The 27,929-nt window shown below is 49.9% G+C and overlaps 4 gene segments (V, D, J or C); all 4 read right to left on the reverse strand.

The window, feature by feature from the left end:
- Positions 1-760: 760 nt before the first annotated feature.
- On the reverse strand, positions 761-4,028 carry LOC123810831. The segment is given in 4 exon segments: positions 761-973; positions 1,083-1,211; positions 3,597-3,895; positions 3,980-4,028. Coding segments are annotated over 4 exon segments (690 nt in total).
- Positions 4,029-8,309: 4,281 nt separating this feature from the next.
- On the reverse strand, positions 8,310-8,733 carry LOC123810997. The segment is given in 2 exon segments: positions 8,310-8,584; positions 8,688-8,733. Coding segments are annotated over 2 exon segments (321 nt in total).
- A 5,486-nt stretch (positions 8,734-14,219) lies between these two features.
- On the reverse strand, positions 14,220-14,715 carry LOC123810832. The segment is given in 2 exon segments: positions 14,220-14,539; positions 14,643-14,715. Coding segments are annotated over 2 exon segments (366 nt in total).
- A 6,509-nt stretch (positions 14,716-21,224) lies between these two features.
- Positions 21,225-21,729, reverse strand: LOC123810833. The segment is given in 2 exon segments: positions 21,225-21,544; positions 21,647-21,729. Coding segments are annotated over 2 exon segments (366 nt in total).
- Between the last annotated feature and the right edge of the window lie 6,200 nt (positions 21,730-27,929).

Genomic DNA, 27,929 nt, shown 5'->3' on the forward strand with positions numbered 1-27,929 from the left:
GGTAAATCTCTGTGAGTCGTAATGAAGGGCAGCGATGGTCCAGTGAGTTTCAGTGCTGTCCTGAAGGACAGTGTCCCCATGGCAACCTTCAACCGTGGTGGGCAGGTGTTGCTAATGTGTCTGTCACAGGGTGGGATCGAGGTACCAACCCAGCACCCTGCCCCACGTGGTCCTTCCCTTGTTCACTCCCCCCGTCTCCACAGCAACATCCATCTCCTCTGGGTGATGCCACCGTCCCCCACCTGGGCCGCCCGCCTTCACGCTGCACCTCCCCTTTCACCATTTTAGAAATTGGACTCTGATAAAGCTGACGTCACCTTCTACCTCTTCCTTCCTTACAAACCTCTAATGCTTCCTGGTGTCCACTCCTTTTTTGTTCATGTCTCCACTTGTTACACCCCATAATATGCTTTATTCCTACCACATGTTGACTCTGGCTTCCCTGTATGGTGTCCTGAGGAGAGGACCCTGCCTGTCTGGCCTGTCTGCCAGTGCTGTACCCTGAGCCGCAGACCCGAGCCTGACACAAGGAGCCTGACACACAGTACCTGTTCAGGAAAACGTTAAGGATGGACAGACCTCTGTATCTATTGTTTCCCTGGTCTGACCCAGCTGGACTCTGTCCCTGTTCAGACCAGCCCATCCCAGACTCTGTCTCCAGGGCCTTTGATGAAGGCTGACAAGGGTGCCCTTCCAGGGCCAAGCTTGGGAGGATGAGGCTGCATTCCTGAGCTAGCCATCCTGACTTGAGTGCCAGGGCCTAGTTAGGGCTCAAATTAGCACACGTGCTATCCCCACCATGGGTGTCAGGCGCTATAGTCAGGGTCACAGTGTTGGTTGGTCCCAGAAGTTCCTGTCTCACTTCCCTGCAGGCTGCAACTTTGTAGGAGGCTGTGTAGGGCGTCACTGTGACAACCAGCTTTGGGTGGAGCCCAGAGGTGCTCTGCAAGGCTGTGTTGCCAGACACCGTAGCCTGAAAAGCAGGCCAGGTCCCCTGCAGGCTGGTAATTGCTTCTACAGTCCAGAGGTCTGTGGGCATCGCCTGGTCCTTGTTTGTTCCAGGACTCAGTCCCAAGACCCACCTTGGTGCAGTTTCCAGTAGAAGAGGTGGTGACAGGTGTAGTCACAGGTTCTGACAGTGTGGGCTCATGAGAGTTGGGAGAGAGACACAGGGTGAACGAGCCAGATCCTGATGCCGAGTCTCCAGCCACCTGTGTAGTGAGAGAGGTTGGTGAGGGGTCCAGGTCATGGTGGAACCACAAGGCTCAGGGTGAACAGCTTCCATGCTGTGTCATTCCCCTGCCCCCCACCCCAATCCTGGGGATGGAGGGTACTCAACGCAACTCTGTCCTGTTACCCTTGGTTGTGTTTGTCCATGTAGGACACAGAGCTCAGCCCTTCTTGTTGAGGCTGGGCTTTTTGGAGATGGAGAGGCTGTGTGCTCAGTGAGTCCCCTGGGGCCCTAGTGGGGGTACGGCTGCTTGTGAGCACAAAGCAGACACAGGGAGATGGGTGTCTGGGTTCCCAGTCCACGCTCAGCCACGAGCCCCTCTTCAGGCTGTTCGCCATGCGGTTTCCTCTCTTTCCACTTGAATCCTCCCCTGCCTGCTCTAGGGCCAAGTGGGGAACATTCATGAGGATAGATTAGCATGCTTGTGTGGTTTTCTGGACTGAGTGGAAAATGAGGGGGTACCTGGGAAGTAGAAAAAGAAGGTAGCCAGGGGAGATAAACAAAGAGGGAATGAGCAGGGTCAGGAGACTTCAGAGCTAAGGGATTAGAGAGGGTCAGGGAAGGGAAAGGGTATGTGCCAGCCCCAAGCAGGAAAAGTCTGGAATAGTGTCAGCAGCACTCTGAGGAGGGCCAAGAGAGATGGGGCATGGTGGGAAAGGGGCGGGACGGTGAGCTCAGAAGGGAAGCTTCAGTCAGAGATGGAGAAGGTCCTGTCCCTCAGAGAAGACTGGAAGAGCAGCCCACAGGGGAATTGGGCAAGTGTAGAGGGAAGTTCAGGTGCAGAAGAGGTCTTTGAGTTCTTCTGTTTGCTTTTGCTTTGTTCTCAAACAAAGAGGAGCCTCTCCCAGCTCTGCATATGTCCTCCCAGGGAAGCTCCAGGTTGCAGCTCTGGGAGGTTTTTCTCTAATCCCAAGTCCTTAGTTCTTCTCTCAGAGGTTCCTCTTAGGCTCCTGTCTGCCAGCTGTTCTCCTTTTTATTTTGTACGATCCTAATATTTGCTATTAAGTATATACATATCCATACAGAATTTGCCCTTTGGGTGGCTGGGAGCTCTTAGAAATACAGAAATTCCACCCTCACTCCACACTCATGAATCAGAACCCACATTTTACGAGATCCATAGACGGTTCTTACCCACCTTAGAGTTGAGAGACACAGGTCCGGGGCATGCTCAAAGACACTGGCACGATTTTGGACTTGGGTTATGCCGATAAGGGATCTGTTACACTTCCCTCTGACACGTGCAGCTACTCTCCCTGTCTCGCTCTTTGTGGACTGAAATGCCAGGGACAGCGTCCGGGGGGTTCCCAGTGGCAATGGCAGGCATCTCCCCTGACTTCATAAAGTGCACAGACGAACACGGTGTTGTCTGACTAACAAGATGGATTACGAAGTATTGTCACTTCTTTATTTGACTAAGAAACCTTTGCTTTACTGTAACACTGCATCATAGAGAAATCACAATGATATTAAGCAGGCGTCCGAACATGTGTGCCCTTTTAATCAGTGGGAAGTTATCTGTATAACTCTTATAGGACATGAACAGTATATAACATGCCAAAATGTCAGCACCACGTTTGATTATGATTTTGGATACATTGAAATAGAAGTGAAAGCGTGCATTCAAATTCAGAAGTACAGTTATATACCGATAGATTACGGTTATAATATATTGATATTAATAAAGGTTTGGCATAGAGAACTTTTGGGAGGACCTTGGTGATATTCAATAATTTTTATAAAAATTTTATTTATTTATTTATTTATAGCTAAAGGGAAAGGGAGGCAGAGAGCTAAGCATCAATGTGTAGTTGCCTCTCCTGTGCCCCGTTCTGGTGACCTTCCCTGCAACCCAGCCATGTGCACTGACTGGGAATTGAACCCATGACCCTTTGGTTTGCAATCCAGCATCTATCTGCTGAGCCACAGAAGCCAGCACCGATATTCAATACTTTTGCTTTTATACAACCCGTGTGTGTTGTATTATGTACAACTCAGTGAAATGCCCTTTAGTGATATATAAAAGGAGCCAGCAAAGTAGACCATGGGAGGTACTCCTTTCTGGGGGGAAGGTGTTTGACCAGAGCCCTTAGCTCTGATCCGGCTCTTCCTATTCCTTCTGGATTATGAAATAATTGGGTGTTGCTTTTCCAGAACAAGTTCCTCCCAAATCATGTGTATTTCCTCCACTTTAGGCCTCAAGTACCCATAGGAATTCATTTCTACCCTTCCCTTCCCTTGTCAATGGATGGCCCACAATAGGCGTTCTTGAGAGCTGGTGTGTCTGATCCTGCCATCCCCGTATCATAAGTGCTGAGAAGGTTTCTGTCCTGCTTCCCCCTCTGGGTCTCTCACTGTGCCAAACACCACTGTACACCAGCCAGCAGTGGTACACGGCCTCGTCCTCAGGCTGGGCCCCTGAGAGGGTCAGGGCAGCTTTGCCCCCGAGAAGGGAACCTGAGAACCGGGCAGGGGTCCAGGAGTGTTTACTGCTTGTATGATAAAGCAGTGTCTTGGGGGCTTGGCCAGACTTCTGCTGGAACCAGTATGGATCGTGACCACTGGTGACAGCTCCAGTGCTAGAGGCACAGGTGAGAGTGACTGTCCCTCCTGGGGACACAGTCAGTGAGGGCTCCTGAGTCACCACAGCCTGAGACCCGGACCCTGAAAGAAAAACAGTCACATGTCAGGAATAAGGAAAGGAAAGCAGAGGATCTCCAAAGGCTCATAGCTAATATCCATATGCACCTGGGCAGAGGGTGAGGAGGGGGAGCAGGAGGACCAGAGTCCAGGCCATGGTGGAGACTTTCCGAATCCCCTGGCCTGAGTCTGGGGCTGCTCTCTGGCTGTCCCTTTATGTCCTCCTCAGCTCCCTGGGTGAGGGGTGTGTTTGCTGGGCATTATGCAAATAGGAGCCCAGAGCACCATCCAGTTCTGGGTCCTGGGCCCAGTTTATAGTTCTACTCTCAGGAGGAGGCAGGCTTCGTTGTGAGCTCTGAGTCTCCCCCTTGAGAGGAAGCACCTGCTGTCTCCTCTCACTGAGGCCCTGGATGTGCGCTCAGGTGCCATTGAATTAGAACCATTTGGGTTTGTTTCAGTCCTTGCAGCTCTGAGAAGTCCCACAGCGCCCCCTGGTGACATCCTGCACAGATGACTCATGGTGTGGGAGCTGTTCAGTAGCAATTGAAGCCCAGTTTTCATTTCAACAATCAATCAATCTGTAAATATACAACAAACAAATAAAGTAATTGATACACTTTATGTATCCTTGATTTCTTCATTGGTTTATGAAACTTCATCTTTGGTATTTTTTAGTTCTGCATTGCCATTTGGCATCTTTATCATGTCTCCTTCTATTTGAGTTCCTGTCCCTTTTTATTTTTTCCAAAAATGTCTGTATTTGCTGGTTACATGGATTTTATTACTATTGCTAAAGAAATATGTCACACAATTTTATTATCTGAGTCATTCTGAGTTGGTTTCAGTAGACTTTCTTGGTTTATTCAAGTTTTCATTTTCCTGGTTTTAGATGTGACCAGTGTTATTTCTTACTGGGTCCAGGACATTGGGAGACTGCATTAGGGTCCCTGTGTCCCATTTCCTCTGTCCTCCATCAGGCCGCCTGCCTGCTAGCTGCAGCACAGAGGTCAGGGGATGTATGTTCAGCTCCCACTGGCCCAGCAAAGGTGGAGCACTGACTCCCCTGCTTTGACAACTTCCTCGAGAAAATAGGGCAGTGACTGTGACCAGTTGGTTCCCTTCAAGTTAGGGTGAGTGTTGAACCCACAGCCAGGCCCTGTGGACTCAGGGAGGGAAGCACAGGGAAGAGGCGAGCTGCTGTGCTCAGTGGGTTGGCCTCCCAACTCCCCACTGGGTCCCTTCAGGGCAGCGCTGACTCAAGGAGGATTGGAGGCCCCTGCATGCCTCACTCACTTGTCTCCCACCCCTTACTCAGAGCTCTGAGTGCCACTGGGTGGTCAAGGCTTAGCTCCTCACTGGTTCCCATAGTTACAAGCAATGGGAGCAGGAGTGCAGACTAACTCTGGCCTGTACCCTGTATCGAGTCTCATTGCTGAGCGGTGAGGTTGAAGTTCAGGTCCCCACTGGGTAGCCAGAGTCATGAGTGGGAGAACTGGAGTGCTAACCAGCTTCAACTGGCCCTACCTGGCTGAGGCTTGTTGACTCTCTAATGGGAGGGAGTCACCTTCCACTGAATCACCCACACTGTCCCAGGTGGCAAAGGGACACTGCCAACTTGTGCTGGGAGGGAATGGAGAGCAACACCCTGGCCCTTATGGCTGACACCCCTGGATGGGGGTGCAAGTCGGGGTTTCTGTAGTGTGGGAAGTCAGTAGGTGGGTATCATACCAAAGATTTTCTCTGGCTAGGCATCTGGCTCCCAGGTTCTTCAGCTAGAGAGAAAGGGTCTTCTAGGAGCCTCTATCTATTTATCTATCTATCCACCATTTTGTTTGTATCTTAGTTGTTTGAAACCTTGAGGTCTCTGCACCTATCTGCTCTGTCTACAGGGAGGTAATGAGGACCCAAGGACTCCAAACCAGTCTGTTCCCCAGTTTGACAATGTAGGAAGTCAGCCTTCTTCTTTTCACATTGGAAGTCTACTTCTGCTTTGATTGACTAGGTCCAGTGTATGTAAGATTTCCTTGGCCCCACAGACCAGAGAAGGAGACTGACTGCATCATTCCATCAGGAGCTCATGAAGGGAAGTCACACTCAAGGTGCATTTTGGGCAGTGCCTTCCACAGGCACCCCCAGGCTATCTGCTATGTCTTTGAACCAGTGAGCCTACCTGCTGGGTAAGGAATGTGTCTTTAATCTAAGGGTGGGGCACCTTCAGGTGCCTCAGGCTCTGTGACTAGAGCTGGTGCAGAGACAGATAAAGACAAGGGAGGAACACAAAGTCTTTGTGCCTACTGGGGGCGGGGGCGGGAAGATACTGCAAAAGTCAAAAGGGCATGTTGGCTTCCAGATGGAGTTGCTTTGGTTGTACAGCCAGGAGCTTATACTTGAAGAGACTGTGGGAACAATGGGGCTCTTCATAGGGACTCAGTCCTGAAATTCTCATGGAATAGAATCCTAATGGTTTATTTCAGCCCTTGGATGAATGAGAGATTGTGCTTTTCTGGTTCTGCATAGATTAGGTATATACAAATAAGTGAAGATGATTAATATTGTCATATTTTTTTCTTAGCAAAGATGAACATGAACATAGAACACGTGGCCATGGTTTGCATGTGAAAGGCTGACTGCCTGCTCAGAAGCCTTGCCCTGCACCAGGGGCTGGCATTGGACTTCACCCTCCCAGGAGAAAAGGGAGTATATTTTCATTCCCATGTGAGTTATTTGAAACTTTTAATTTTGTAATAATTTTGCACTTACAGACAAAATGTCAGTAAAAAAAACCTTTTCCATATCTATCACCCATATTTTTTCTAACATTACAGCTTTGAAACACTAGTTCCATTTTTACAAACTGAGATGCTAACATTGGTCAGACAACATTAACTAAACTGCAGGTTGGATTGAAATTTCATGAAATACCCAATACATTCTTTTTACATTCTTAGAACCAGTCCAGGATTCCATAATGCCGTAAGTGCTACAGAAAACAATCACAGATAAATATATATATTCCAACATGCCAGATATTAAGGATTTTTCTTTTAAATTTATTTTGTGTTGAGTTGAAATAAAGTTCTTTTGAAGATTTTTTAACAAAGGTGAGTCCAGTAAATAAAAGGACAATGTCACACTCTGCTTCTCCCGTTGAGGCCCAGTGCCGGGCGCCCTGGGGAACCAGGTGTGGAGACACCGCCTGCAGCCCCTCCCCCGTCCCTGCACCAGGGGAGGGGGCCCAGGGCTGGGAGGCGTGTTTCTGGAAGCCACTTCTAAACAGGAGTCGTCTCTGAGTATCAATAATCATATAAGTTGAAAGGTTTTCTTAGGCTCTGCCGAGGAATAAATGGCTATTAGCAACCAGGTTAGGCAGTGTAGAGCTTTATTGGGGTTTGCGCGCCCGGGCGGGGTTTCCCGGTATCCAAGGTGGGGCCGAGAAAGCTGCAAGCAAACAGGGAATATGGCAGAATATTATTTTGGTTGGCCCTCTTCGTGGGGGCTGGGGATTGGTCCCCTCGGAACAAAGGGTCAACGTATCGTAGGCGGTTCTCCTCGCACCCTGGTTTGACGTCAGCCATCTCTTCTGGTTGTAGTTCAGCTGCCATTGTGTCCTACCCGGCCCATTCTGACATAAGTCCTAGAAATTGTCTCAAATCGTGGTTGTAGTTTTCAATTTAAAAACAAGGGAAAACAGAAATCAGCTCACAGTTTTCAATGATGATCTGAGATTTTAAACCTATTTCTGATCGTTTCAGATTTATGAAGGTTGATTTAGGAGACATGGTGACCACAAATTTAACTTGATTAAAAGTTACACAAAAGTGTTCAGGAATAATTTTATAATAATAGAAGTGTAGGTATATTTAAAACTTTAGTGTTCCTAAAATACTTTAGGAGAGACCTTGTTAAAACACTCTTTTGCTAACAAACACAGTTCTGACTGAGCAGGCCTAGTGACGGGACAAGCATCGCCTACAAGCTCCCAGTGACACTCTCATTTAAATGCCAGTAAAATATTTCCATTGTCTGCAGGCTCAATCAGTACATGAGTACATCTTGTTAAAGCTCCTGGAATGCATTCAGGCTTACAAGGAGCAATGTGGTCTCTGGGTCTCTCTGATGGTTAATGTGTCTGCACTCAGCATTTACCCCATCATGGATCTAGGGAGAGGGGAGGAGAGGAAGCCCATTGTGCCAGGGTCACATGGACACATGGGCACACCCTGGGGGAGACTGGAGAAAGCACATGCACAGGAGCCACTACACATGGGAATGGGGTCCTGGAGCCCCCTCTACTTGCTGTGTTGAAAGTTTCCACTTTCTCTCTTTCCTTCTGTCACTAAAGCTGAGCTATTCTGAGCACAAGAGGAGGTTTTGGTAGCCCTTCCCCATGGGTTCACATCACTGTGTAAGTGTAACTACCCGTGTACAGACTACAGTGTTAGTCGGCCTCACCCTCAGGCTGAGCCCCAGTGATGGTGAGGATGGCTTTGTTCCCAGAGATGGATCCAGAGAAGCGCTCAGGGACTCCAGAGATGTGGTTTGTTGTTCTGTAGATGAGCGTGCGGGGAGACTTGCCTGAGGTCTGCTGGTACCAGCTGGGGTAGTAACTACTAAAGGCTGACCCAGAGCTAAGGACACAGGTAAGTGTGACTGTCCCTCCTGGAGAAACAGACAGTGATGGCTCCTGGGTCAGGACAGTCTGAGAATCCACACCTAAAACCAACAGGAAAGACACGGATGTTGCTATAAGATACAAGATCACCCCGAGACCCAGCTTTGCTGTGTTCCCCAAAAATGCAGAGTCCCTTCCTCTGACCTGAGCTGTAAGCAAAGCGCCCGAGCAAGAGCACCATCCAGGCCATGGTGGGGACACTCACAGGACACGGTCTGCTCAGGATCCTGGGGTGGAAGGAGGTGTCCTTGGGGCCTTTTCTTGCCTCCCAGACCCATAAGGAGGAGGAGGTGCTTCATGCAAATCAGCTTCCTCTCTTGGAGCCACAGTGTCATCCTGCTGTCTCCTGGGGAGATGTGGAAAGAGGAAATCCTGGGACCTCACACAGACCAGTGAAGATAGAGTGACACAGGCACTGAATGAGCAGAGTGACCTCTGTCACCTAATCAGGGAGTGAGGAGGGTGAGGAGCAGAGAGACCTGGGCCATGATGGGGAAGCCCCAGCACTCTGCCTGCTCAGGCCTGGTTGTATCAACTGAGACTCTCCCATCTCCAAAGGTCTCTCGGCCTGTGTCCAGCAAGACTCATGGACTGAGCTTATTCATGCAGATTTGTCTATGTTTTGAGTCAGTCCACCTGTCCCTGTCTGTCTGCACATCAGGCAGGAACAACTCCTTGAAGGGGGAGAGAAATGTGAAGTAGGTGGGAGTGAGACCTCAGGGCTCATGTAGCTCCTGGGGACCCTGGTGATGACAAGTCACACACTGTGAGGATGTTGCTTCCCTCACTGGGCAAGATTCAGAAAAGTATTTTCCTAGTTGTCCTGTCACAGAACCCAGTCCTCCCAGCACCAGGCAACAGCACCCCTACTGTCTTCACAGCCCACATGCTCCAGGCCTCCTGAACCTCCCAGCTGTCCTGCAAGGGGCAGAAGGGGATGACTTTTGCACTTGAATGTTATCCGGTGTCAGTGACTAAGGCAGTCCCTTGAGTAGGTCCCTGCAGCATGGTGGAAGCTGAGGCACTGATTTTCTGCATCACTATTGACATCTGAAGAGTTAATACAGGACGTGGAGCACAAAGCTTGTTACTAGATATTTCAGGGCTACCTGGGAACACCTGTGCACTGCTCATTCTTACAGGTTAACTTATGTCCCTCTGTTGCTCTGGAGAGGGTCTACCGTTATCTGGGATTGTGTGTTCTGCTCTTCGTTAGTGCTCTGGGTCATTATCGACCCTCCTCTGTCAGCCTGGTGATGTCTTATTTTCTTGTGACTGTCTAGTACATTTCAGACATTAGAGTGTGATTACTGTTTTCTTCAGTGCAAAAGCTATTAAAAAACAGATAATCAAGTCTTTATCTTCAAATGACCCTGGAGTTTACAGCATCCGTGCCCAAATAAATTGACAATTATCCGACATCCTCCCACCCACATTACTGGAGAGGGAAACGCATTGGAAGTCATGACGCTGAGCTGGGACAGAGAGCACTCAATGGTCTGAGAACCTCTCCTCAGTGGGAGGCTTAGCCCAGCCCTGGGGGATGCAGGGGCCCCGAGGAGCTCTGATCTCAGGGGACAGGGAGACCCAGCTTCTGTAAGGTCTCAGAGCTCAGGGAGCTATCAGGGGAGCCCAGGCTGGCACCAGGAGACACACAGGGCCCTGGGCACGGGCTGCCTGGTTCTCTCAGTCACACAGGATGCACTTCTGTCCTCCTCCCCTCCCAACCACTCAGCTGGAATTTTCCTTTTTGTTAAAAAAATTTTGTTTGCATTGGGAGACCAGTGACCCTAAAGCAGATATTTCCATTTACTTTCTCAGGGGAGACTGAGTGGAGGCCTGCCCTGGCTGCCAGCTTTAGTAGCACAAGGGACAGCACAAGCCCAAAACTGAGCTGGTGTTGGTTCAGGGGCAGGGACAGGGCAGTGATGGGTCAGACAGGAGGTGGCAGGGGGCGGGGGCAGATTGTATCACGTGTCCCCATGGAGCAGGACCTCTCTGTGGCATTGGGGTTTGTCCATCTTTCTGACGATGAGCCTCAGACTGAAGGCCAGAGGTGATGACACAGGTTCTGGCGACAGACCTGGGTCAGGACAGTCAAGGTCGAACCCCTGGATTTCTCTCTGTGCTGTCTCAGGTAGGAAAGCTGGGGCCCTTCTGGGGGCCCTGAAGCCCATTGCCATGGCACCTCCGTGGATCTGGGGACCCCAGTGCAGGAGAAGATGACCTCAAATCTGAGCTCATTGAGAACTTCACAGGGAGGGTGACACAGGAAGAGTTTGGGGAGCACTGGCTCCTGCTGCCCCCCCGACCCAGCCCCCACCCTGGCCTGTTGGAGAGCTGCAGGAGGTGTGGGAGGGCCAGGGGCACAGTCAGTGCCCATAGACTCAGGGTCCACTCCCAGGAGTCCCTGTGGTCCTGAGCTGTGTCAATTGTCAGAGCGTCTCACCCCTGGACCCACTTTACCCTGGAGCAGGCTCGGCAATTCCCCAGGAAATGTAGACCATCCCCCATCCTTTCCTGAACTGTTAAGAAGTCTCCTGATCTCAGGACCCAAATTTGCCCTTGAATGAGCCCTCCTGTCCATGACCCCACAGCTGAAGGCCCAGGTACCCAGCCAGAGGTCCTGGCTGCTCTGTGCCTGGAGTTCTCCCACATCTTTGTCCTCCCCAGCATCTCACCACCCTGTACTGCATCCCTTGGGCCCAGGGTGCTCAGGCAGCCTTGAGTTCAGAGACTGAAAGTGAAGGGATGGGCTCTGCTTTGACCCCCTTTTTGGTCTCCTGACATCAAACCAGCTCCATATGCCTCTCCTCCCTCAGATGCAGGCAGGTCACGTGGACATGGAGCAGTGTTTTCCCAGGGCTCTAACATCCTCTATGATTTTATCACAGTTTCCAGTTCTTTGCTGAGATTTCCTACCTGGTCATTCATTACAGGTGGATGTCACTTGAATGGTCTCCAAAAATGTACACGTTCATATGGGGATGATTGATGTTTAAAGTATGACCATAAACTGGATGTGTGCTCATTTATTTAGGTCTTCTCCATATATCTCAAGAATGGTTTGTATTTCTCATTGTTACAAAACTTTCAGCTCCTTAGTTTTATCTTTAAGTACTTCTTATTTTTAATGTAATTATGGTTTTAAAATTTCATTATTAGTTTTTAAGTTTTATTCTTAATTTTTTGATGGTTTCCTGCTAGTGTGTACACTGCTGTTCATTTCCACATATTGTTTCTGGGGTTCAAAGCCCCAGTTAGAGCATTTAGGGGGGAAACAGTCCAGAGTCCTCCTTGGACTCAGGGCCGGGCACCGTTGGTCCCAACCACTGTCCGCACCTCCAGCATCTCCACTGGGAGATGTTTCTCCTGGAAAGGACTCTCTGACGCTGAGACAGGAACAGCTGAGACATGGTGGTGACAGTCAGTCTAAATGAGAGATGAGGGGAAGGTCAGATTGCTGTTTAGAGGAAACTCAAGTCCTGTCTGCAGAAGTCACAAGAGATATCATCATGAGGGACACATGATTGCAGCAGAGGAGGGGTGACTTCCCTGGCAGAGGGAGCACAGGTGCTGTTATAGTTTCACCAACCTTTAGAGCCTTCAGACTCTCGGCAGAGTGTGAGGATCAGGGCTGCTGTAATGGACACAGCAGCAAAGCCAGCCTTGTCCTCAGGCTGTAGCCCAGGGATGAGCAGGGGCCCTTCCCTGGTCGAGGGTCCTTCTATCCAGAGAAGCTCCTGCAGGCCCTGGAGCCCTAGTGCTTGTCACAGTCTGGGAGGTAGGACAGGAGATGCTGGGAAGGGCTCCCTGACTTCTGCTGGAACCAGTCTGTGTGGAAGCTGCCAAGATCAAATCCACTTTTCAGGGTGCATGGGACTCTCACTGATATTCCATGGGATGCAGAGAGGGAGGGGCTGAGCCACCACAGGCTGGGAGAGGGAACTTATAAACAGGAACATTCAAGGGTGATGGAGCGGGTACTCAGGGTCAAGTTTGTCAAGGCTCTGGGCGAGTAAAGGAAGACGCAACCTGAGTAGTTATCCTGGCCCCCAGAGTCCTGTCCCTACCTGTGCAGTGAGAGGGGAGCAGTAGGAGGAGAAGGGTCCAGCCATGATGCACACAGCCCCTGAGCCCACAGTGGGGCTGGGCTGCCCAGGCCTCCTTTTCTCTGCTCCCTCTGCCAGGGGAGGGGCTGTCCATGCAAACGTGTGTCCATCCATGGACAGCCCATCCCCTTCCTGAGCCCTGGTGGTAGAGCTCAGCTCATACCCCAGACAGAGGATGGGGTTGGCTTCATCCCTGGGGAGAGCCCTGGAGGAAGCACCTGCTGAGACCATTCAAAGTTCTTTGTTCAACAGACCCTGCCAGGCCTGAAAGAACATAACTGCTGAGTCTCTACCCATGATCACAGGGCCCAGCTCCCTGGCCCACATTCCTTTTGAGAGAATGATCCTCATTGAGCAACTGTTTAGACATTCCTGGGCAGTCCACCAGTGCGCCCTGCTGGTCATGGCCCAAAGCCCTGAGAGCCCAGCTTGTTTCTGCAGCTCACCAGGTGGCAGTCTCTATTCATAAATCCAGAGCCTCATGTGTAAATACTGTTGATCAATCATGTGGTGCATGATTATCCTACTTTTTTTCACTGCCAGAAAGAGTTCTGGTCTACAGAAAGTGAAAACATGCACATGTAAGTATTTCAGATGTCGGCATCCCCTGAATACACAGTAGGAAAAGTTAACCCCTATGTTCCATGAAGTCCAGTGTTCAGGATTAATTTTATAATAATAGAAGTGGAGATATATTTCAGTCTTTAGCACTCCTGAAATACTTTTGAGGGAGCTTGTTAAAACACAGAGTTTTCTCACAAACACACAGATCTCACTCAGCAGGCCTAGTCAGGGAAACAGCATCACCTGCAAGCTCCCAATGACACTCTCATTTAAATGCTAATAAAATATTCCCTTGGTCCACAGGCTGAAATCAATAGGTGAGAGCATAACTTCTTATAGTTCATGGGATACAGGCAGGTGTTAGGTCGCAGTCAGTTAAGAAACCAGGTGGAGGCAGCGAGCTACGGGGCAGTGTTTATCAGCAGGGAATAAGAGGAGAAGTGGAGCCAAGTGAGGGAGGTTGGACTCCCTGCATCTTTCTTAGGGCAGGGTTTTTAAGCACAATAACCCATGAAGGGTAGCTGTTTGGGTGTCAGCATCTGATTAGCTAGAGCTGGATGCTGGGTGCCCTTTCTGCTGCCCATTGTTATTGATACATCTTGTCAGGCTCAAGCAAAAGCCCATCGTGTTATGACAGATAGGAAGACCCCAGACCCCAATCTTAGCCAGGCATCTGTCTGTCCTGGGAAGGGTCTGCAGGCAGTTTCCCGAGGTGATTTTCCATTCCTCCTGGGCCAGCCTAGACCTGTGAACAGGCTGACAAGGGGCAGTGGGGGCTCGGAGTCTCTGTAATGGTTCATTGGGTCACATGGGATACATGGGCACACCCTGGGGGAGCCTGGAGGAGACATGTAGACAGGAATCACTGGACATGGGAATGGGGCCCTGGAGCCCCTCCCCTTGGTGTGCTGACCATTTCCACCCTCTCTCTCCCCTTCTGTCACTAAAGCTGAGCCATTCTGAGCACACGAGGAGGTTTGGGTTGCACTTCCTCATGGGGTCACATCACTGTGTGAGTGCCACTACCCATGGCCAGAGCGCAGTAATAGTCAGCCTCATCTTCAGGCTGGATCCCTGTGATGGTGAGGGTGGCTTTGTTCCAAGAGATGGATCCAGAGAAGCGGTCAGGGACCTCAGACGGCCGGGTATTTGTGTGGTAGATGAGCGTGCGGGGCACCTTGCCTGGGGTCTGCTGGAACCATTTAGGGTAGTTATCACTAGAGACTGACCCAGAGCTAAGGCCACAGGTGAGTGTGACTGTCCCTCCTGGAGACACAGACAGTGATGGCTCCTGGGTGACCACAGTCTGAGAATCCACACCTAAAACCAACAGGAAAGACATGGATGTTGTTATAAGAGACAAGATCACCCCAAGACTCTGCTTTGTTGTGTCCTGCAAGAATGTAGAGTCCCTTCCTCTGACCTGAGCTGTAAGCAAGGACCCCGAGCAGGAGCAATGTCCAGGCCATGGTGGGGAGACTCACAGGACAAGGCCTCCTCAGGCTCCTGGGCTAGAGGGTGGTGTCCTGGGGCCTTTTCATGCCTCCCAGGCCCATTAGGAGGAGGAGGTGTGTCATGCAAATCAGCTTCCTGTCTCCTATCCTGTCAGTGTCACTGTTCCCTGGGAAGATCTGAATATGGGCAGATGCTGTGACCCCAAATATATAAGTGACTGCACTGTGACTAAGGTCCTGAATGAGGGGTGTTGACCTCTGTCACCAAATCAGTTCCCCCATGTCCCTGGTGGCCTTAATGAATAATGTCTTTGTGAATTGGCTGTGGCCTTTACGATGGGATGACTGTATTTCCCTCCTGGTCCCAGCAATCTAGTTCATCTCAAATCTCATCCATCCCTAGATTAGAAGACTTCCTCCTTATTCAGGGAAAACCATTCTTCTCTAATTTGCAGGGGGTAGCAGGCACTTTCCCCTCCTACACGGAGTCCACGGGGAAACCACAGAGTTCATGGGTGGGGAGTGAAGGCACGGGGTCTCCCCTGACTCACCCTGACCCAGCAGCCGCAATGGAGGAGCAACCAGGCTGAGAGTGGACACAGGGCTGCACCACCAGGTGGGGAGGGCGGCTCTCCTCTGTGCTGAGAAGCCGGCAATTATGTGGCACAGCTTCATTTTAACCGAAGATTGTAAGTAAAGTCACCATGAAGTCCTGAGATACTTCACAACATCAGACATGCAAAGTAGGAAATTACATCTTATGATCAGAAATAAAAATAACTGTAAATCATGCTTCTGTGTGAACATGATGGAACTTCTAAAAGCTCTGTTTCCCTCTGCATTGGGCTGAGGGGCCGAGGGAGGGAAGGGCGGACGAGGGATCTAGGACGTCAGAGGACGGGCAGGAGGCAGAGCGTCTCCAGCCTTCGGGGAAGACCGCACAGTGGGTGCGTCAGAGGGAAGTGACATTCTGCCTGGGGGTCCATTCCCAAATTGCTAGTGCAGTCGTCTCTCGCTATATGGCAGTTCACTTTATTGTTTTAAAACCTGAGATGCAGTGAAGCCGCAATAAGTGAACCACGATATAGCGAGGGATGACTGTGCACTTCACTGGTGAGCACCCATATAGAATTTTATGTTGTTAAATTACGTAGGTTTAAGAGTGTACAAAGTGTTTAAGAGCATATGAAGTGTTTATAAGAGTGTGGGAAAGGTTAATAAGAGAGTGGGAAAGGTTTATAGGAGTGTGGGAAAGGTTTATAAAGCCTTAGAAATTATATAAATAATAAAATAAATATAACGCCGCTACTTCGTGGATTTTGACCTATCTCGGGGGTCTCTGGAATGTAACTCCCGCGATAGTTGAGGGATCACTGTAAATTGTGTGTGGAAGAGAACTTGAATGCTCATTTTTCCTTTCCTTTCCTATGTGTTTGAGACCTGAGTTCACAGGAGACAAAATACTCACACCGAATTATTTTCCCATTATTCAACTGTATCTGTGATAGTGTAGAAAGATATTTGAAGTGTACACCCATTGTACTTTGAGATTACGAAGAGTGTTAAGACACAAGAAAAGCAGAGAGCTGAATGTGTGATTAATACCAGTCCCATAGGTCACTACACCATCGAAATGAATGAGAAAGGGCAGACCAGGAAGAAATAACAACCTAAACACTGAGAGAAAAAGATGAAGGCCTTTATTACCAGTTTCATCAACAACACACTTGCAAGTATAGCAGCAAATGACCCTGCGTTTTACCACAGGTACAAACTGTCTCAAGCTTCCTCTAGAAACCGTGTGTCCCTTTAAGGATTAGGAGCCAGTGTGGGATGGAGGGAATGATAGGCTGGGTGTAGGGACTCTCCCAGGACCCCAGGAGCCCCTCCGACACATGAAGGAGACAGAGCAATGTCCCCTGTGGGTCCTGAGGAACACAGCCTGACTCAGCGAGCACTTTCCTTCATGAGGTGCTTTCACCTCTGAGAGACACACTGCTGCAGGCAGACCTCGGTCTCTTCATAGCTGCTGTCCCCAATTCCAGGTCCATCATAACCCAGAAGGGTGAACATATTCTAGCCTCAGCCCAAATTCTCCCTGTGAATCAAGGGGAAGGTTTCTTGATGAGACATGGGTTCTTTTTGCTCATATGTTGAGTCATTTCTGAAAATATCAGCTACAATGAAAAATGAGATACTTTGGGTAATTCTCCAGTAATTCTTTTGAGTTAAGCTTCTTTGATCTGCTAGAATTAAAACGTTGGTATAGGTGACATTCTCTCTCTCTGTGTGGCAGGGACAGCACTGTGTAATCCAGGACCAGAAGCAGGGCTAGAAGGTGGCAGAACTAATGGCACAACCCAGCAGCTGTGCCCTGATTGCAGGAGGAAAAGGCAGTGCCAGTGCCTCCCCCCACGTATCCTCTCAGGGTCCACGGGAGCAAAGTCCTTCTGCAGTGAGTGAGGATGTGACTGAAGGATCCAGGCCATGGTGGGGAAGCCCCAGAGCTCTGCTGTCTGAGGCCTAATTGTTGACATTGAGACTGTCCCTGCCTAGGCGTCTCCTACCCTGTGCCCAGGGACAACCATAGGGCACGTGTTTTCTTTTTTTCAAGGAAATTTATTTTCATTTTGTGATTGCCCACCTACCTTGTCCTGTGAATCAGGCCTGGACAACGGCTACATGAGGGGAGGAGGTCAAGATATGAAGCATGTGTGTGAGTCAGAGCTGAGTGTTCATGTGGCTCCTGGGGACCAGGTGCAGGACAGTCACACTTCACTGAGGACACTGCCTGCCCAAGTGTGCAAGGGCCTGTAGAGCCTTTTCCCATCCTGCCTGGCCCAGAGCCCTGATTCTCAGGCCAGTCCACCAGCTCCCCCTGCTGGTCTGAGAAGGCACATCCTCCAGCTCATCTCACACCTGCAGCTGTCCTGGGAGGGCTCTGCTGTTTGCAGTTGGGTCTTTCTGATGTCACCACTCAGGGCAGTGGAATGAGCAGGTCCCCTCTGTGACTCTGGGATGAGTCATTCATTTTTTCAGGTCACTAATGACTTCCATGGAGCTACATGAAATGCTGTGTTCCCAGATGGTAAAGGATTACATGATAGTTGAGTTTCCTTCTGTGAGGCCCCTGGGTCTGTTGCTGGTACATGACCACTCTGAGTCACTTTTGAGGTTTAAAGTTCCTCAGGGAGCCCGGTTAGTTCATAGCTGGTTCTATGTGGGTGATTCTTTCAGGTGGAAACACACGGTGTTGTTTTTCTGTTGTTGTAATTGTGAGGGTTTCCTGCTGGGTCCCTAGCCCCAGGACCAGGCCTTGGCTTTCTCTTCCTGCCTTTGCCATGAAAATGCACACCTGGGAGGAGCTCACGCCTCGTGTTCAAGGGTAAGTAAGGATTCTCACTTACCCTTGAGTGTGATGCCGACAATACTTCCTTCTGGCTCTGGACGTATTTAATATTTTTTTTGTCTAATTTTATAAATATTATCAACACAAGAAATGATTAAAAATAACATTATTAGGAATGGTATTCCACATGTTTTTAGAGGTTCTTTCTCCATTGTGGGATTTAGAAACCCTCATTTTGTATTTTCCAGTATCCATTAGCCCTGATCTGGTTACTTCCGATACTATTTTGTATTGATTTCTGGTGCACAGCCGAGTGGTTAGACAATCAGATCCTCTACAAAGTGTTTCTTGTGATGTTCCCAGTCCCCACGGGGCCCTGTCCCCACTGGGGCAGCATCACTGACCACACTCCCTATGCTGTGCTTCACATCTTTGTGACCCCCTGTTCTTAGGGTGCCTCAGGGGTGTGAGCTCCACACGTGTCCCCTTCCTGTCTGAACCCCAGGCTGTTCTGCTCCCTCTTTCAGACACATTGCTTTTGGCGCAACAGGGAGACAACTGAATGAGTGAGTGAGGAGCAGGATGCACCACGCTGATTTCTTCAAACCAGATGAGGGCATTTCAGGACAGTGTCTCAGTGTCTGGAGGGAGTGCGGCCTCCTGAAGCCATGTGACCAGCAGAGAGCCCACCCCCTGGAACCCTGCCCTGGGAGGAGGCAGTGGGGGTGACAAAGGATGTGGATGAGCAGGTGTGGAGGCAGATAACAGAGACTGGACACCCTTCCCTGCACAGACACAGAATCCTGTGTTTGTGCTGCTCTCCTCTTTTTCCATCGGTTTTTATTTCCCTGCCCCCAGAGCCGGGGCTGCCACCAGGGTCCTGACCCACAATGACACCTCCAGCATTGTTAACTGTGTCCAGAGTCAGCCCTGAGTCCCCTGCCTGCCCTGTCCAGTGGCTGCTCATGCTGCCCCTCCCCCCTATAGTGTCAGAGGTAGCTCTGTTCTTCAACTGGAGACAAGTAGCCCCTGCAGTGCGTAAGTGCACCCCAAGAACCTTTGTGTGCCCCAGTACGCAAAACCCCAAGCCTCAGCACTGTAACTCAGTAGCAGGTAGCCATCTGTTCTTCCCGTGAAAAAGTGACAGTTCAGGTGAGTCCCAGTGAGTGGGAATGAAGGGCAGTGATGGTCCTGCGAGTCCCTGTGCTGTCCCACGAGGAGCGTGTTCCTGTGATACCTGTGAAGGGGGCTGTTCACCTTCTGGTGTCTCGGGGCCACACTGGAAGAAGAAGAGTAGTCTAGGGCCACCCATAAATACACAAACACTAAAGACAACTGATCAGCAAAAAAGGGTTCGTGCATACTTTACTTGTTATCCAGTGCTGCAGATAAGCAACACGGTCCTCACATTGTAACCCTATTATGCAGTGGCTCTTTTCATGACCTTCTACAATCATCTGGCAATGGTAACTGAAGCCACGCATGCATATGTATAGTGAGAGTGAACACACGTTGATTTTATGTGACATTGTGACACATAATCACAAAAATCTCCTAAAGTTTTTGGTAAATTTATGATTTTGTTTTGGGCCCCATTCACAGCCATCCTGGGGCACATTTGGCCCGTGGGCCTCACTGTGGAAACCCCTGGTCTGTAACTTGATCACGTCTGCGTGTAGCTCCTTGTCACCTCTTCACAGCAGGCTGGGATTCTGAGTGTAAAATTCATTTTCCACACTTCCACATGATGTAGATGGAACCGAAAAGGATTATTCTCAGCCATTTGGAGCCCAACTGCATGGGACACCCTGTCACCTGCGCTCCCCAGTGACTCACCACTGACGAGTCCAGCCTTGGGGCCACCACTGTCCTCACAGGGCTGCTGCCCTTGCAGCTCTCCCAGAAGAAAGTTAGTATAAATAAGTCTTTGCATAACTTCCATTCACATTTTCTCTGGCATTACATTCTGGCATTACTAGGGTTGTGTTTAAACCCTAAGAAGATAACTTTCGTAAAATAATAGTAACTAAACTGCAGGTTGGATTTCAATTTCATGAAATACCCAATGTACCTTTTTTCTGTTCATAGAACCAGCCCAGGAATCCAGTAATGCAATAAACATCACAGAAAATGAGCACAACCAGTATACATATTCCCAACATACTAGATATGATGCTTTATTCTTGTATTTTGTGTAGCCTTGATACAACGTTTTTGTAAGATGTTCTTAATAAAGATGGGAAGTGTTAATAACAGGACAGGTTCACTCACTGCTTCTCCCCTCACGGCCCAGTGCGGGGTGCCCTGGGGAACCTGGTGTGGAGACACTGCCTGCAGCCCCTCCCCTGTCCCTGCACCGGGGAGGCAGCCCAGGGCTGGGAGGAGTGTTTCTGGAAGCCACTTCTAAACTGGAGTCACCTCAGAGCATCAGTATTCATGTAAGTCATGGAAATCCTCTCAACTTCTGGCTGTAGTTTTCAATTTGAAAAGAAGGAATAAAAGAAATCAAGTCACAGTTTTCATTGATGATCAGAGATTTTAAATCTGTTTCTAAAGGTTCCTGGATACAAAGATTGATTTAGGAGACATTGTGACCTCGATTTTAACTATATTAAATATCAAAGAGAAATGTCCAAGAATGCTTTTATAATTATAGAGGTAGAGGCAGTTTTCAAACTTTAGTGTTCATAAAAAAGTGTAAGTGACTTGTTAAAATACAGATTTTGCTCACAAACACACAGCTCTGACACAGGAGGCCTAGAGTGGACCAGTACAACCTGCAAGCTCCCTGGGACATTCTCACTGAAATGCTAAATAAAACATTCACAACGTCTACAGGGTGAAATCAATACATGAGAGTACATCTTGTTAAAGCTCCTGGAACACAGGCAGGACTACAAGGGGCAGTGGGGGCTGTGGGTCTGTCTGATGGTTAATGTGTCTGCACTCAGCCCTCATCCCATCATGGATCTAGGCAGAGGGGACCAGAGGAAGCCCATTGTGCCAGGGTCACATGGGACACATGGGCACACCCTGGGGGAGACTGGAGGAGGCACATGCACAGGAGCCACTGGATGTGGAAATGGGGCCTGGAACCCCTTCCCTTGATGTGCTGACCATTTCCACCCTGTCTCTTTCCTTGTCACTAAAGCTGAGCCATTTTGGGCACAAGAAGGGGTTTTGGTTGCACTTCCCCATGGGGTCACATCACTGTGTAGATGCCACCACCCATGTATAGACTACAGAGATAGTCGGCCTCGTCCTCAGGCTGGGCCTCGTTGATGGTGAGGATGGCTTTGTTCCCAGAGATGGATCCGGAGAAGCGCTCAGAGACCCCAGAGATCCGGTAGCTTGTCGCATGGATAAGTGTTTGGGGAGCCTTGCCTGAGGTCTGCTGGTACCAGCCAGGGTAGTAACTAGTAGAGACTGAGCCAGAGCTAAAGCCACAGGTGAATGTGACTGTCCCTCCTGGAGACACAGACAGTGACGGCTCCTGGGTGACCACAGTCTGAGAATCCACACCTAAAACCAACAGAAAAGACAAGGTTTTATTATAGGCGACAAGATCACCCCTGAGCCCTGCTTTGTTGTGTCCCCCAAGAATGCAGAGTTCCCTCCTTTGACCTGAGCTGTAAGCAAGGAGCCCAAGCAGGAGCACCTTCCAGGCCATTGTGGGGACGCTCACAGGACACGGCCTCCTCAGGCTCCTGAGGTAGAAGGTGGTGTCCTTGGGGCCTTTTCATGCCTCCCAGACCCATTAGGAGGAAGAGCTGCTTTATGCAAATCAGCTTCCTCTCTTGGTGCCATAGTGTCATCCTCATGTCCCTTGGGTGATGTGGAAAGAGGAAATGCTGGGACCTCACACTGACTAGGGAAGATAGAGCTACTCAGGCACTGAATGAGCAGAGTGACCTCTGTCACCTAATCAGGGAGTGAGGAGAGTGAGGAGCAGAGGGATCTGGACCATGATGGGGAAGCCCCAGGACTTTTCCTGCTCAGGCCTTGTTGTAGGAGCTGAGACTTTCCCATCCCCAAGGATATTTCGTCTGTCTCCAGCGACTGATGGGCCGAGTTTCTTCATGCAGATTAGCTTCCTCTGTGTGTATTTCCACCTAACCCTGTTTGTCTGCACATCAGGGGGAAAAACTCCTTGAATGGGTAGATGAATGTGAAGCAAGGGTGTGAGTCAGACCTCAGGACTCATGTAGCTCTTGGGGACCCTGGTGATGGCAGGGTCCCCAAGGGACACTGATTTTTCACATCCCTAATGACATCTGAAGAGTTAAATACAGGACGTGGAACACAGAGCTTGTCACACACTGTGAGGACACTGCTTCCTTGAGTGGGCAAGGTTCATAAAACTGTTATCCTAGTTGTCTTGTCCCAGAACTGAGTCCTCCCAGGTCCAGTCAACAGCACCCCCTGCTATCTTCACAGCCCACATGCTCCAGGCCTCCTGATCCTCTCAGTCCTGCAGGGTTGGATGACTTTTGCACTTGGATGTTATCTGCTGTCACTGACTAAGACAGTCCCTTGAGTAGGTCCCTGCACTGTGGATTGGGCCCAGACACTGATTTTTCACATCCCTAATGACATCTGAAGAGTTAAATACAGGACATGGATCACAGAACTTGTTACTAGATATTTCAGGGCCACCTGGGAACACCTGTGCACTGCTCATTCTTACAGGTTAACTTATGTCCCTGCTGTTGCTGTGGGGAGGGTCTCCTGTTGGTCCCCATCCCCCATTGCACAGGCTGTGGCTGTGATTCCTGTCTGTGCATGAGACTCATCGTTGTCTGGAATCGTGTGTTCTTCTCCTCCTTACTGCTCTGGGTTTCCTTTGGCCTTTTGTCAGCCTGGTGATGCATTACTTTCTTGGGACTGTCTAATACATTTGAGACATTAGAGTCTAATTACTTTTTTTTGCCGTGCAAAAGCTATTATGAAACAGAGAATCAAGTTTTTGTCTGCAAATGAGGCTGAAGTTTATATAATCCATGCTCAAATGACTGACATTTATCAGACATCCCTCTACCCAAACTACTAGAGAGGGAAATGCATTGGAAGTCCTGACACTGAGTTGGGACAGTGAGCACTCAGGGGTCTGAGAGCCTCTCCTCCATGGGAGGCTTTGTCCAGCCCCGGGGATGCAGGGGCCCTGCAGAGGTCTGATCTCAGGGGACAGGGAGACCCAGGTTCTGTAAGGTCTCAGAGCTCAGGGAGCTATCAGGGGAGCCCAGGCTGGCACCAGGGGACACACAGGGCCCTGGGCATGGGCCACCTGGTTCTCTCAGTCACACACGATGCACTTCTGTCCTCCTCCCCACCCAGCCACTCGGCAGGTATTTTGCTTTTCGGTATAAAAGAATTTTGAGTTCGGAGACGAGTGACTCCAAAGCAGATGTTTCCACTTACTTTCTAAGGATGGACTGAGTCGAGGCCTGGCTGCTCTGGTTTTAGTAGCACAAGGGACAGCACAAGCCCAAAACTGAGCTGATGTTGCTCATGGGCAGGGACAGGGGAGCAATGGGTCAGACAGGAGAGAAGAGTGCGGATTTGACCATGTGTCCACATGGAGAAGGAGCTCTTTGTGGCATTGGGGTTGTGACTGTTTCTCCAATGATGAAGTGCAGCCTGAGCCTCAGACTGGAGCCCAGAGGTGATCACACAGGTTCTGGTCGCAGACCTGGATCAGGATCGTCAAGTTGGACCCCCTGGAAGGTGCTTCTGTGCTGTCCCAGGTAGGAAAGCTGGGGTCCTGCCTTGGGGCCATGGGGACCTTTGCCATGGCACCTCCTGTGGGTCTGGAGCTCCCTGTTCAGGAGAAGGTGACCTCATCTCTGGGCTCATTGAGAGCTTCACAGGGGGTGTGACACTGGAACAGATTGGAGAGCACCCACTCTTGCTGCCCCTCTACCCAGTCCCCACCCTGGACTTTTGGAGAGCTGCAGGAGGGTGTGGCGGGGCACAGTCAGTGCCTGTGGACACAATGATCCACTCCCAGGAGTCCTCAGGGCCCTGAGCAGTGTCTGCTGTCAGAGTGTCTCATCCACGGACCCACTTTACCCTGGAGGAGGATTGGCAATTCCCCAGCCAAGGCAGACAATCCCCCATCCTCTCCTATCTTATTAAGAGATCTCCTGAACTCTGGTCCCACCTTTTCCCTTGGATAAACCCTACTATCCTTGACCTCACTCCTGAAGGTGCAGGTACCCAGCCAGGGGTCTGGACCACTCTGTGCCTGGAGTTCCTGCCACACCTGTGTCCTCACCTGGCATCTCAACACCTTTTACTGTGTCCCAGGGACCCAGGGTGCTCAGGCAGCCTTAAGCTTAGGGACTGGAAAGGAGGGAGGGGCTCTAATTTGAGCCCAGGTTTGGTGTCTTCACATCAAACCAGCTCCATATGCCTCTCTTCCCTCAGCTGCAGGCAGGCCACGTGGACATGGAACAATGTTTTCCCAGGGCTCCAATGTCCTTTATGGTTTTCTTATGGTTTCTACTTCTTTGCTGAGATGTCCTACCTGTTCTTTCATTGCAGGTGGATGTCTCTCCAGTTGTCCCGTGAATGTGTAAATATGTATGGGGATGGCTGATAGTGAGTGTCTGACCATAAACTAGATGTGTGTTCATTTATTCTGGCCTCCATGTATCTCAGGATAGTCAGTACCTCTCATTTTTACAGAACCTTCAGTTTTTTAGAGTTGTGTTTCAGTGTTTCTTAATTTGGATGCCATCATACATTTTTTATTTTATTTTGTTTTTTTAAAAAGTCCTCACACAGTGAAATGATTGTTTATTTTAGACAATGAGGAAAATAGAGGGAGACATAGAGAGAGATTGAGATCAATGTGAGTAACGTCAGCCAGTATTCTGCCATAAGCTCCCAACTGAGGACAAGCCTGTGCCCTCAGTGTGTCCCCTGCCCAGGATCACCCCGCTGCCTTTCTCCATGTGGGCTGATGCTCCAACCAACTAAGCCCCCCAAGCAGGCCCATTATAAATGCCTTTGCACTTGTATTGTTAATTTTTGTTTTCTTTTTAATTATTGATGGTTTACTGCTAGTGTGTACATTGCCGTTCACTTCTGCATGCTGCTTTTGTACCTCAAAATCCTGATTAAAGCATTTAGAGAAGAAACATCACCAATTGTTCCCAGGACTCAGAGCTGGGCACGGCCGGTACCAACCACTGTCCACACCTGCAGCATCTCCACTGGGAGGTTTCCTCCCTGAGAAGAGCTCTCTGCCTCTGGGAGAGGAACAGGTGAGACATAATGGCGATGGTGAGTCTCAGTGAGAGATGGGGGAAGGCGACATGGCTGTTACAAGGAAGCTCAGGTCCCGTATGCAGTAGAGACAACAGATGTGAGCCCCGCATTAGGCTTGGATTCACTCAGAGCAGAGGTGAGCTTCCCCGGAAGGAGGAGCCCAGGGAGGTGTTAGTTCCACTACTCTGTGTAAGGGAACACTGTGTAAAATAACTGCTACTGTGAGGTACTCCACAGCAATAGACCTCTTGTTCTCAGACTGGGCCCCTGTGATGGTAAGGATGGCTTTGATCCCAGGGATAGATCTGGAGAAATGCTCAGGGACCCCAGGGAGCCAGTGTTTATGTTGTTGATGAGCGTGGGGGGAGCCTGGCTTGGGGTCTGCTGAAACCATCTGGCGTAGTTACCACTAGAGACTGACCCAGAGCTAGCACCACAGGTGAGTGTGACTGTCCCTACTGGAGACACAGACAATGATGGCTCCTGGGTGACCCCAGTCTGAGAATCCACACTGAAAACCAACAAGAAAGACATGGGTATTGTTATGACAAACATGATCACCCGAGACCCTGCTTTGTTGTGTCCCCCAAGAATGCAGAGTTCCCTCCTTTGAGCTGAGCTGTAAGCGAGAAGCACGAGCAGGAGCACCTTCCAGGCCATGGTGGGGATGCTCACAGGACACGGCCCCCACGGGCTCCTGGGCTGGAGGGTGGTGTCCTTGGGGCTTTTCATGCCTCCCAGGCCCATTAGGTGGAGAAGGTGCTTCATGCCACTCAGCTTCCTCTCTCTTCCTGCCCCAGTGTCACCCTGATGTCCCCTGGGGAGATTTGGAAAGAGTCGGGAGCCTGGGCTTCACACTGACCACTGACTGCACAGTGACAGAGAAACTCAATGAGGGAACTGATATGTGTCACCAAATCTGTCCTCCATATTCCTGATGACCTGAATCCTAAATTTCATTCCCAGAGAATCTGAGGTTCACAGTTGAGATGGCCGTGTTCTCCCCTCCTGCCCCCAGCGATCCGTTCTAGACCATCCCCACCCCACCCTGTGTCTGGGAACATTCTTCCCTCCTCAGGGTCATCCTTCCTCGTCTTCTTTGGAGGATCTTAGCGGTCACTCCTCTGCCCAGCTGCGAGTCCTCTGAGACTTCCCAGAGCCTGTGTCTGAGCTGTGAAGGGACAGGGGCGTCCCCATGACTTCATCCAGGGCGTGCCCCAGTAGCCGTGGTCAGTGGAAGGGGTGGGGGTTCTGACACAGACTGATGCATGGATGCATCAGGCATGGATGTCTCCTCTGCTTTGCTGTATAAACTACCTATTGTATCAAGTGTCTCCGTGAAATTATGAGATCCTATTAGTGTCTGAAAAGGTAGTAGGAACATGTAATTCGTTATCTGTGATGAGAACAGCGCTGTGTGTCAGCCCCTGGGTGTGCACGTGATAGAAGATTTAAATCTCCCTTCCCTTCACGTCCTGCTGTGAAGCCGAAGGAGCAGGGAGGGTGGACAGGGGTTTGGGAGGTCAGGGGATGAGCAGGGGGACGATGTGGCTCCGGTGACTGCAGATGAGAAATACACACGAGGGCGTCCCTCAGGGTGTGAAATAAAACTGTGGCTTGTGGTATTTCCATTGGAATCACTAACAAGTCATCTATGTTTATAAAGTTGATGATAAATCCTTTCTTTTCTCATGAGTTTGAGAGTTCATGGCGTAGAAAAACTCATAGCAAATGATTATTCTGTCATATAAACATGTAACTGATAATGGACAGAAATACAGAAATTTCAATACCTATCAAATTTGGAGATGAGGAATATTAACTGTCAAGAAAAAGAAAGAATGAGAAAGCAAAAGTGCACACTGCCAGTCTCCATAATCCCTCCGAAATGCTGGAGTAACTGAGAACTCAGGGGTGAGTAGAACAACAGCCGGCCTGAAGGCAGATAAGGACGCACGCACTACGTTTTGTAGCAGGAACACACTGGGGTCATGTTAGCAGCAGGTCCCTGAGGGTCCCTGAGGAGAGGTCCAGCCCTGCAGCTGTCTCAGGCTTCTCCAGGCCCCGCAGGTTGCATAAATGTTTCCCGTGCAGCAGACCTGTTTGGGGATTAGGAGACAGTGTGGGGTGGAGGGTTGACAGGCTGGAAAAGGGAGATGCACCCAAGGCCTCAGGAGCCCCTCCCACATGTGAAGGAGACAGAGAGGCGTCCCCTGTGGATGCTGAGTAACCCTGCCTGACTGGAGGCTGGGGAGGATGGGGTGGGGAGCAGGGTGGGCACTGGGGGGAGTCTTCTCAGAGAGATCCCTCATGCCTGCAGGCTGACCACGGCTTCTACACATCTGCTACCCCCACAATTGCAGGTCCGTCATCATTCAGAGACTGCACACGACCTAACCTCCTCCCAGATCCTCCCAGAGAGTCAGGAGAATTTGTGTTGATAAGACTTGGATTCCTTTTGTTCGTACATAGAGCCATTTGTGCAACTATTAACTATGAGTATAAATATTTTTTTGTATTTTTCCCATATGCAACTGTGCTTGTTGTGTTTGGCTCTTTTGATTTGCTAGAATGAAAATATTACTTAGGCTACATTCTCTCTCCATCTCTCTCACGCTTTCTGGCAGAGAGAGCA

The sequence above is a fragment of the Phyllostomus hastatus genome, unplaced genomic scaffold (assembly GCF_019186645.2).
Source record: "Phyllostomus hastatus isolate PE091 unplaced genomic scaffold, TTU_PhHast_1.1 phas_scaffold_760, whole genome shotgun sequence".
Classification (NCBI taxonomy): Eukaryota; Metazoa; Chordata; class Mammalia; order Chiroptera; family Phyllostomidae; genus Phyllostomus; species Phyllostomus hastatus.